The following is a 12,430-nucleotide window of genomic DNA, read 5'->3' on the forward strand; positions in this document are numbered from 1 at the left end:
ATGTGAAAAGTTTACAGACGGACAGACGGACGGACAGACAGACAGACGGACGGACAGATGGACGGACGCCGGAATACGGGTGATCAGAAAAGCTCACTTGAGCTTTCAGCTCAGGTGAGCTAAAAACACTATTAGCATGCCTGTATACTAAATACTAATAAAACAGACCTCTCCACCATGTTGGTGAGGTATCTGTCAGCCACTCGTCGGATCTTAATAAGAACACTATTAGCATGCCTGTATACTAAATACTAATAAAACAGACCTCTCCACCATGTTGGTAAGGTATCTGTCAGCCACTCGTCGGATTCGTTTGTGGATATGGTTAAAACAAACCAGGAGGAACTGGACATGGCTCTCCAACTCTGCATCTCGAGCCTCTGTCTTTGGCTGATAATTGATAATTTCTTCAATCATTTCAAGAATACACGTACATCAGTGGAGGTACATGAAATTAACGGTGCTCATTCTGTAACTTATTATGTTACCTATACATGCACCAATTATTTACAACAGTTTACAAAGACCCATTAGTGACAAATACATGAAACTCTTACAATGCTGCAGTATCATTGTAAATGGAAAAATATACATGTATGTGTACAAGTACAGTTACAGAGAACATGTTTATAATGAATTCAGGCTTACAGTGAAGTGATTTTCATTCCATGTAGTTTTAAAAAATTATGATCTTATTGGATATAACGATTTATGTTTAAAATGAATCAAAATTGTTTGTCCCTAGAACTTCTCTGAAAGCATGTTTTACTGTATATAAACAAATCACTGACATATATAGGTTATAACTGTACCTTTCCATCCGTGACATCCAGATATTTCTCGAAAGCTTTATCTGCCACAGCACTCACACATTGCCACATCCCTAGATAGAGAAAGGTACATTTACTACAAAAGCTTTGTCTGCCACGACACTCACACCCTGCCACAACACTCACACACTACCACAACACTCACACACCACTCCCACGACACTCATACACTGCCATGATACTCACACACTGCCACAACACTCACACAACACTGCCACGACACTCACACACTGCCACAACACTCCCACGACACTCATACACTGCTACGACACACACACTCACATGACACTTACACACTGCCACGACACTCACACAATGCCACAACACTCATACAAAGCTACGACACTCACACACTGTCACGGCACTCACACACTGCCACGACACTCATACAAAGCTACGACACTCACACACTGCCACGACACTCATACAATGCCACGACACTCACACACTGCCACAACACTCACACACTGCCACAACACTCACACACTGCCACGACACTCACACACTGCCACGACACTCATACAATGCCACGACACTCACACACTGCCACGACACTCACACAATGCCACAACACTCATACAAAGCTACGACACTCACACACTGCCACAACACACACACTGCCACGACACTCATACAAAGCTACGACACTCACACACTGCCACGACACTCATACAATGCCACGACACTCACACACTGCCACGACACTCACACACTGCCACGACACTCATACAATGCCACGACACTCACACACTGCCACGACACTCACACACTGCCACGACACTCACACACTGCCACGACACTCACACACTGCCACGACACTCACACTGCCACGACACTCACACACTGCCATGACACTCATACAATGCCACGACACTCACACACTGCCACGACACTCACACACTGCCATGACACTCACACAATGCCACGACACTCAAACACTGCCACAACACTCACACAATGCCACAACACTACACACAATGCCATGACACTCACACAATGCCACGAAACTCATACACTGCCACGATACTAACACAATGCCACATCCCTAGATAGAGAGAGGCACTCACACACTGTCACATCCCTAGATAGAGAGAGGCACTCGCACACTGCCACATCCCTATATAGAGAGAGGCACTCACACTGCCACGGCACTCACACACTGCCACAACACTCATACACTGCCACGACACTCGCACAATGCCACAACACTCACACACTGCCACAACACTCATACAATGCCACGACACTCACACACTGCCACGACACTCATACAATGCCACGACACTCACACACTGCCACGACACTCACACACTGCCATGACACTCACACACTGCCACAACACTCACACAATGCCACGACACTACACACAATGCCACGACACTCACACAATGCCACGAAACTCATACACTGCCACGATACTCACACAATGCCACATCCCTAGATAGAGAGAGGCACTCACACACTGCCACATCCCTATATAGAGAGAGGCACTCACACACTGCCACATCCCTATATAGAGAGAGGCACTCACACTGCCACGGCACTCACACACTGTCACAACACTCATACACTGCCACGACACTCGCACAATGCCACAACACTCACACACTGCCACATCCCTATATAGAGAGAGGCACTCACATACTGCCACGGCACTCACATACTGCCACGGCACTCATACACTGCCACAACACACACACTGCCACGACACTCACACAATGCCACGGCACTCATACACTGCCACGACACTCATACACTGCCACAACACTCACACACTGCCACGACACTCACACACTGCCACATCCCTAGATAGAGAGAGGCACTCACACACTGCCACATCCCTACATAGAGAGAGGTATATGTACTACAGGGGACTCTTGATGGCTTGAACTTTAATCTCTCGAAGTTCTTGATCTCTTGAAGCAAAATCATGGTCCTGAATTCAGCAAATGTACTCTTGATCTCAAACAAGAGTACTGCCAACGGTACATGATATGCCTGTGAAAAGGTAATACAAGGTGTTTTTCTTACACCATAATTTGTAGAACTTGGCTTCAGGTAGTATCAGCAATCATCAGGGTGTGTCATTCTTTCTTTGCATTATAAAAACAGACAAACCATGTACTCTCTATGTAATATTTTCACTTGGCATAAGATGTATGTGTACCAAGTTCTCATCAAATGATGGTTCTATCCCCAACGGTTCGATATGTATCCTGCTACTACGACCTTGACCTTGAGAAACAATAGGCACGCTCCACTTGGCATAAAGTGTATGTGCATCAAGTTTGACAGTCCTAGCCCCAACAGTTCAGTCTGTATACTGCCAACAAGGTTTTCCTACTAAGTGATACTGTGACCTTGACCTTTGACCTTGAAAAACAATAGGCATCTTCCTCTCTTCATGATGATCAAATGTATCAATTTGCAATATCCTGAAGCTCATGGTTTGGTTTGTATCCTGCCTACAAGATTTTCCTACTAAGTGATACTGTGACCTTGACCTTGAAAAACAATAGACTTCTTCCTCTCATCATGGTGATCAAATGTACCAAATCGTAAAATCCTGGAGCTTACAGTTCGGTTTGTATCCTGCCCACAAAGTCCAGAAAGAGTCTGTACGATAAAATCTCTTAACTCTCGATCTCTTAAAGTTTCTACAAGGTCCCTTCAACTTTGAGTTATATAGAGTCAACTGTATACAACGGGATGGTACTGATGACTGATGATTTATCAGTCCAAAAAGTACTGATGACAGGTTAGTAAGGGAGGTACTGATGACAGGTTAGTAAGGATGGTACTGATGACAGGTTAGTAAGGTACTGATGACAGGTTAGTAAGGTACTGATGACAGGTTAGTAAAGTACTAATGACAGGTTAGTAAGGTACTGATGACAGGTTAGTAAGGTACTAATGACAGGTTAGTAAGGGATGCATACCTGGATACAGGTGATGCATGTGCAATGCACATGTAGGTAGAATAGAGAGAAAGGACCTGGGTATTCTTCATCCAATAAAAACATTTTACCTGCTTTGTCCTTATACAGTGTTGGATCCTCTAGATAAGTGAAAAGTCCATGAACCGCTGATCGTTCTGTAGAATGCTGCAGTCTGTAACAACACGAGAAGGTTTCACAAAAATGATCAGAGAAAGCCTATCTTATTGACCATATATCTATCAAGAAGTGAACTTGTATTTCAATGAAACATTTAAAAAATACACATGATTTATTCATTGTTTACATATAGGCATGTATGTATTGATAGCAGATGATTTGTAAGGTTAGCCTTTGTTTATAAGAATTGTATGCAGGATGTTTGCATATATATTGATGAACTCTACATGCAGAAATATCATCAAGGTTTATACCTGAGTGTTTCTAACTTGTAAACTGACAACAGGTAGGTGCACTGGGCAAATGAAAGATTCATCACCAACTTGTAGATGTCGGAGTTTTCCAGTAAGGATGAGATTGTGGTTCTCAGCTCATTAAGTTCTGCCTGCATAATTGAATTCATAGGTTAACAAGAGACTATTAATAACTTAACCTAATCTACTCAAAACAAGAGGCCCAGGGGCCTTATAGGTCACCTAAGTATCATGTAACAACCTTCCAATGTTTGAATTAGGTTTGTGTTTAAATATAAGAATTTTACTTTTGGATGGAAGAAACATTGAATAGCTATGTGGTCAGCCCCGCCTTTGCACCAGAACCCCTGACCCAGGGGCCATAAATTTCAGTTTTGAAAGAAGCATCCTTGATCATCATTATCATACTATTAGTTTGTCTACTTAATACCCAGCAGCAGAGGAGAAGATTTTCAAAGAAATAAAATGCATTTTCACTATATGATCAATAGGGCCCCACCCTAATACCAGAACCCCTGACCCAGGCGCCATGAATTTCACAATTTTGAAAGAGGCATCCTTGCTCATCATAACCATGCTATTGGTTTGTCTACTTAATACCCAAGGACAGAGAAGAAGATTTTCAAAGAAATAATGCATTTTCACTATATGACTTATAGAGCCCCACCCTAGCACCTGAACCCCTGATCCAGGGGCCATGAATTTCACAATTTTTAACAAGAGGTACTGTGAGCAATGCTCACTAAGAATACCCCCCGCTTACCCCAATCTCCCAAAGGGTGTTGGTAATAGGTATAAACTACCTCTTTTCTGAGTGCTGCTACTTCGATGTCCAGTGCGCATGACCTTTGACCTTCTGACCCCAAAATCGATAGGGAACATCTTCATCCCATGGGTAGTCCATATGTATGATATGGTGACTGTAGGTGGAAAGGATAACGCTTTAGAGCCCGGAAACCATATTGCTACTTCAATGTCCAGTGCGCGTGACCTTTGACCTTTTGACCCCAAAATCGATAGGGAACATCTTCATCCCATGGGTAGTCCATATATATGATATGGTGACTGTAGGTGGAAAGGATAACGCTTTAGAGCCCTGAAACAATATTGCTACTTCAATGTCCAGTGCGCTTGACCTTTGACCTTTTGACCCCAAAATCAATAGGGAACATCTTCATCCCATGGGTAGTCCATATGTTTGATATGGTGACTGTAGGTGGAAAGGATAACGCTTTAGAGCCCGGAAACCATATTGCTACTTCAATGTCCAGTGTGCTTGACCTTTGACCTTTTGACCCCAAAATCGATAGGGAACATCTTCATCCTATGGGTAGTCCATATGTATGATATGGTGACTGTAGGTGGAAAGGATAACACTTTAGAGCCCGAAAACCATATTGCTACTTCGATGTCCAGTGCGCTTGACCTTTGGACCCCAAAATCGATAGGGAACATCTTCATCCCATGGGTAGTCCATATATATGATATGGTGACGGTAGGTGGAAAGGATAATGCTTTAGAGCCCGGAAACCATTGCGTCTACAGACGGACGGACGGACAGACGGACAACCCGATTCCAGTATACCCCCCCACAACTTGTTGCGGGGGGTAGAAAGAGGCATCCTTGCTCATCATTACCATGCTATTAGTTTGTTTACTTAATACCCAGAGACAGAAAAGAAGATTTTCAGAGAATTTCTACATTTTCACTATATGACCAATAGAGCCCCACCCTAACACAAGAACCCCTGCCCCAGGGGCCATGAATTTCACAATTTTGGTAGAGGGCTCAACGCTCATTATAATTATGCCCACAGTTTGGCTTCTTGATGTCCAGTAGTAAAGAAGAAGATTTTTTAAAATTACACTCATTTTGATTGGTTTTGCCCCACCCCTCAGGCCCCAGGGGGGCAGGGACCACGAATTTCACAATTTTTGTTCCCCTCCACCCACAGATGCTATATGCCAAAATTGGTTCAGGGGTTTCAGAGAAGAAGCTGAAAATGTTCAAATGTTAACGCACGACGAACGACGACGGACAAAAACAGATAGCAATAGGTCACCTGAATGAATTCAGGTGACCTAAAAATATAAATATGTACAAACTGTCACTCCATAAAACAGAAACTCCTGTTTTACAAAACGTTTATTCCATTTAGACACCCACTGAACACTGCATATCAACTTTGGTATCATCCCCCTCACGTACGTTTGTGAGGTTGCCTCGACGCAATAAATTTTGTGTTTATATATGCACATACTGATGAACAAAAAGAAACTTGCAAGATAAATCTGACAATATTTGCAGAAATAAGCCTTCTAAAATGTAGCAATTTACAGTTCAGGGCGTAATGATACATGTAGTACATGTACATCTAGTTTCATAGTTTGGTGTCAAAATGTACATATAAGTCTGACATTCCGTCTCAACCAAGTAGATTCTACAGTAAAATAGTTACATAGGTTTGCTTTTTTAGTGTCAATATCAAATTCACTAAAAATGTTAAGAAATTTATATTACACCATTACACTTCAATACAATTTTTAAAATAACATGACATGAAACCAAATCACAGGTGATTCTGAGTCCAGGCCTGGATTTCTCAAACAAACAAATAATCACCAAAAAAATATATAACAAAAACACAAAGTCTGAGATTTTTCTCAAATTTTGACTGTTCAAATAAAAGAAAACTCAAACTTAAGTTGGAGATTTTTTTCCCAGAAATCCAAGCCCGAGGTGACCAGTACAGTACTTGACATAATACCCTGGTCCAATGAACTTTGATTTGGCCTTGACAAACTGTTAATTTAACCCTGACCTACCGGTCCCACAGTGTCGTCTCTGAGGGCCACACTGTACTGTAGTTCAGATCTCAGATGTTCCTTGGATAGTAACAGCGGTGACTTAGTCGCAATCTCACACACTCCTTCATACCACTCCCTGGGCCAGATCACTAATAATAAACCAAACAGGTCTCAAAATTCATACCACTCCCTGGGCCAGATCACTAATAATAAATCAAACAGGTCTCAAATTTTTCACATGCTTTACATTCTGATTTTTATGTTTTATATAACTTCAACATATACTGTAACTTAAAATGTTTAAAATTTTACACCCATTTACAAATTTCTGACCTGAGTCTTCTACAGTGAAGCCAAACACAACACAATACTGCCAGAAATCCCGGAACAGTTTCAACAGACGAGACTTTGGATCTTTAATCACTGACAGCCGCCGGATCAACTGCAAAACATCAACACTTGAAACAATTCAATGTTACATCAAACTCAGTACATTGATTATACCAATTACAGTACAAATACTTCCCACAGCTTCAAATCTAATGTATACACGATCTCTGACTCACACTGCATGCACAAGAAATAATTTCAGTCATTACAAGATCGTCCATAAAATCAAGATCGCGCTTTAGTGTGTTGACTTGTACTTGCCAGGTTCAGGTTTCCAAATCATGAACCAGAAAAAGTATATTTTGAAAATAAATCCATGGGCCACAATCCCCTCCTACATCAACTTGCTCATATAGATATAAACTTTTAAGTGTAAAACATTAAAAACCATACTATGGCTCTGTAGTTTGAACAAACTACATGTAGTACTAATTAATCTGTATACAGATGCTTAAATATTTGGAAATTCAACAAAATGTACTTTCAATGGTTTTCAAATGTTTTTTCCTACATATTTCTATGTAAAACTAAAACCCCATTGTGGACCAATTGTAGCTGAGGCTTGTGGTTCCATTGAAGAAAACTGTTTTAAAAATTGTGATATCTGAAACCTTAAACCCCTACTGTGGTCCCACTCAAGCCTGGGGTCTTTCTAGACAACACAAGGATTCCAGCATTAATTCAAAGAATTGTATCCTCGTGGTTTTTGAGAATATTTTTCCTACACATGTATAATTCTATATAGAATTCAAACTTCCTGTTGTGGTCCTGACTGGCCCAAGAGGTCATGGTTTGAACAAATTTACATCTACACTCACAACATGAGAAGATGTGAACATAATAATTTTGACACAGTAACTCAGTGCTCCTTGTGAAGATGTTTTTTCCTGTATGTTCCTATCTAAAACTTAAAACCCCCTTGTGGCTGGCCCCATGGGTCAACAATCTTAAATCTAATACATGAAGATGTTTGCATAACAATTTTAAATATTGCAGTCTTCTGGTGCTTCAAAGATTTTTCTTACGTATTTCTACGTATTGCATGGCACTTCATCTGTTTAATTTGAATTCTCTTTACATGGGGATTCTTTGTGTCAAGTATGACTGAAATTGGCTTAATGATTTTTGAGAAGTTGAAAATGAGAGAAATTTGCATTGCTGGCATGACTAAGAATGATGGACAAATCCTGATCAGAAAAGCTCACTTTGAAGGTTCGGGTGAGCTAAAAATGTAACTTACAAAAAAATTAATAAACTAACCACTCTAATGACAGGAATCAATACACCGAGGTTTCCCGCTGTTCCTGAGGCCTGTAAAATACAGAAGGGTCATACATTTATGAGGTGATCAAGACCAACACTCACAATAGCCATGGTGTTATAACCCACTACATTACACATTGTTAAACCAAATGCATTTAATAATGGAGCTACACATACATGTACACTTCACTCCTACCAACCCTCATCATCGCACAATATATCCCTTCTAACTCTGTAGGGAAGGAATAATTAACAAGAGTACCTACCACAAACAGTACATCATAAGCACGTTGGACAGTGATGGCAAAATTTCAGTGCAATATATGTATCCATAATGAGAAAAAGTCCAGGAAACTATTCGACATACTTTTAGCCCTCACAGTGCAACAACTAAGCTGAAATGCAAACTGAATCTGTACATCTCTAACAGGAAGGTTGTGACTTCATTTCAGGGCAATAACTGTATCCATAACAATAAAAAATCTGGGAAACCGTTTAACCTAGTTTTAGCCCTATAGTTGGTCACAGTGCACCAATCCATCTGAAATGCAATCTGAACTTGTATTCCTCCAAGAGGAAGCTTGTACCTACATTTCAGGGCAGTATCTGTATCCATAATGAAAAAAAAGTCTGGAAAACTGTTTGACCTACTTTTAGTCATAAAGAATGTCATGGTGTACCAATCCAGCCGAAATGCAACCTCACTCTTATGCTTCTTGAGGGAGATATTGTGACCAAATTTCAACTCTGTACATGCATCCATTATGGAAAAAAGTACGAAAAACATTACCTCAGACGGACACACGGATGGATAAATATATCCCATCTGATGACATGCGTATAAAAGGTATGGAAAACATTACCTCAGACGGACACACGGATGGATAAATATATCCCATCTGATGACATGCGTATAAAAAGCAACACCAATCACATCAAACATACCTTAAGACTTTGCTATTTTAAAAAAAATTATTCCAAAATTTTGTAAGTACCAGTTCATTATGTTTTGTAGGTTTATAGTTCACAAAGTTGAAATTTAAGTCATATCCTTTTCATTAACAATGCCCTTGAATTTTAGTCCCAGTAAACATTACCTTCATGGTTCCCTGATCTGTTTTTGTTTGCCTCAGTCCCAGTAAACATTACCTTCATGGTTCCCTGATCTGTTTTTGTTTGCCTCAGTCCCAGTAAACATTACCTTCATGGTTCCCTGATCTGTTTTTGTTTGCCTCAGTCCCAGTAAACATTACCTTCATGGCCTCTGAGCTTTCTTTGTTTGCTTCAGTCCCAGTAAACATTACCTTCATGGCCTCTGAGCTTTCTTTGTTTGCCTCAGTCCCCGTAAACATTACCTTCATGGCTCCTGAGCTTTTCTCACTCGCTCTCTTGGCAGCCAACCCCATGTTCACAAAAAGCTCAAGGAGTCTGACCAACAACTCATTCTGGTCCTCTTCTCCCTGGACATTGGAGGCAATGTTGGCAAGGGCATTGATCACCGAATGCGAAGCTTGTCTGTCAAAATACATTTTTCTGTATTTAGTTCATATTACAAAATTTATATATACCGTCCACAAATTGTTTGGTATTTTCTCTGACAAGCAATTAAAGGTGTTTTTAGCAATGGTCAGTAGTCATGTTTTGCTGTACATGTCTCTGTACCTGTAGCCTTTGATTTTCTCATCCTTCTCTCCTGAAGTGTAAGGAGAGCTACTTGCTATGCTGATCTGAACAAACATCCTCATGACTTCATTGTACACAGTTGTCTGTAAAATTAAAACATTTACTGTCATTTACAAAGGTTTTGTCAGTAATCAACCTTTAAAGTTTTAAAATTTGTACACATGTAATAAAATAAAATGATTAACAAGAGTACCACAAATGGTACAATATACGCCAGTTGGACAGTGAAATTCAACCTGGAAGCATATTGTGCACTCTGAATTGATACAACACACATTCTGAACAGAAAAGCCTTAAAGTGGGTCATATGGTGCACCAATCCATCTGACATGTGAACTGATTATGTATTTCTCTGAGAGTGAGGTTGAAACAAAATGTCGGTGCAATATCTATCTATGATGATAAAAAGTCCAGGAAACCATTTGATCTACTTTTAGCCCTAAAGTAGGTCTTGGTGCACCAATAAAGTTGAAATGTGAACTGATTATGTATTTCTCTGAAAGACAGGTTGTGACTAAATTTCAGAGCAATACCTGTGACCATACCAAAAAAAAATCTGGGAAACTGTTTGACCTACTTCTACCCCTAAAGTACTGTAGGTCATAATGCACCAATCCAGCTGAAATGTTAACTGCACTTGTTTTCCTCAGAGAGGAAGCCTTTAACTAAATATCAGGGCAATATCTGTATCCGTAATGAAAAAAGCCCGGAAAACTGTCTGACCTATTTTTAGTCCAAAAGTAGGTCAAAGATAGACCAATCCAGCTGAAATGCAAACTGAACTTGTATCCCTCTGAGAGGAGGTCTTTGACTAAATATCAGGGCGATATTTGGATCCGTAATGAAACAAGCATTCTGAGAGTATTGCATGGCAATACATAGTCCCCTACTGGTTGCAAAAATTACTGTACCACAACAATATTCAAAGTTCATTATGTAAGTTATGGTAAAAGGGAAAATTGGGAACCAGGATAGGAATGGTTGGAAATCAACTACTATTCGAGTAGAGACTAGACAAAGAAAAAAGACAAATTTATAATTAGGTTTAGGTCTTTAACCAAGTCAATAAACTGTGACATGTAGATGATCATGAATAATTTAGCTATATTGTTGTATTACTATGCTAGAAGTTTTAATGAGTGTAGTATTCTTATCTACAGAGATAAGAAACTTGGATGTAAACTAACAATTCATGTTATTTTTCTACATCCACGGGCCATAACTTAATAGAAAATCAACGGACCAAGATGAAATTCGAACTTGATCTGTAACTTGTTATGGCAAAGCAATGTACCAAATATCAAATGAATATCTGCAAGCACAACCAAAAAGAAGTCCGGAAAATTGATAATTCATGCTATTTTTCAAAGTCCAAGGGCCATAACTAAGTGAAAAATCAACGGACTGAGACAAAATTCAAACTTGATCTGTAACTTGTTATGGCAAAGTAATGTACCAAATATCAAATGAATATCTGCAAGCACAACCAAAAAAAAAGTCCGGAAAACTGATAATTAATGCTATTTTTCAAAGTCCAAGGGCCATAAGTAAGTGAAAAATCAGCGGACCAAGACGAAATTCAAACTTGATCTGTAACTTGTTATGGCAAAGCGACATACCAAATATAAAATAAATATCTGCAAGAACAGAGAAAAAAGTGCTGAAAATTGGACTGACGGACGGTAAGACGGACGGAGCGCAAACCTAAAGTCCCCTTCGACTTTGTCGGTAGGGCACTAAAAAAGCCCGGAAACCGTCTGACCTATTTTTTTCCAAAAAGTAGGTCAAGGCAGGGTTTGACATTTACTTTTTTTAGCACTAGGCCAGTCGGGCTACTTCAAATGATTTTTGCTAGACCTGACCTTACATCCACTAGCCCCGACCAACTTTCCAGAAACTGATAGTTTCTCCATATTTAAATGTACTTAATTCAAATGACAAACATGAAGATTGCATGAACTAAAACGTACTTAATTGTCTCAAAAAAAAATCTTTAGTGTCGCCATTCAATTTAATGCTTTCATTTTCAAACACATTTTCTGTTTCTTTAAATTCTACCAGCACGGAAATTCCCTTGTCCATTTAA

The 12,430-nt window shown here is 39.9% G+C and overlaps 1 protein-coding gene across 8 annotated transcripts in view; it reads right to left on the reverse strand.

The window, feature by feature from the left end:
* Positions 1–12,430, reverse strand: part of LOC125672585 (phosphatidylinositol 4-kinase alpha-like) — an 88,559-nt gene that overhangs the window by 51,598 nt on the left and 24,531 nt on the right. For all 8 annotated transcript variants that reach the window (XR_008802867.1, XR_008802870.1, XM_056164777.1 and 5 more), the window contains 9 exons: positions 10,324–10,427; positions 10,017–10,176; positions 8,659–8,709; positions 7,342–7,450; positions 7,027–7,157; positions 4,201–4,331; positions 3,859–3,941; positions 813–883; positions 266–390 (listed from right to left, as the gene is read on the reverse strand). Coding sequence is in view for 6 of the 8 variants with exons in the window: in XM_056164777.1 (XP_056020752.1) it covers positions 266–390; positions 813–883; positions 3,859–3,941; positions 4,201–4,331; positions 7,027–7,157; positions 7,342–7,450; positions 8,659–8,709; positions 10,017–10,176; positions 10,324–10,427 (965 nt within the window). In the remaining 2 variants the exon portion in view is untranslated. The remainder of the gene's footprint in view (positions 1–265; positions 391–812; positions 884–3,858; positions 3,942–4,200; positions 4,332–7,026; positions 7,158–7,341; positions 7,451–8,658; positions 8,710–10,016; positions 10,177–10,323; positions 10,428–12,430) is intronic.

The sequence above is a fragment of the Ostrea edulis genome, chromosome 1, assembly GCF_947568905.1.
Source record: "Ostrea edulis chromosome 1, xbOstEdul1.1, whole genome shotgun sequence".
NCBI lineage: Eukaryota > Metazoa > Mollusca > Bivalvia > Ostreida > Ostreidae > Ostrea > Ostrea edulis.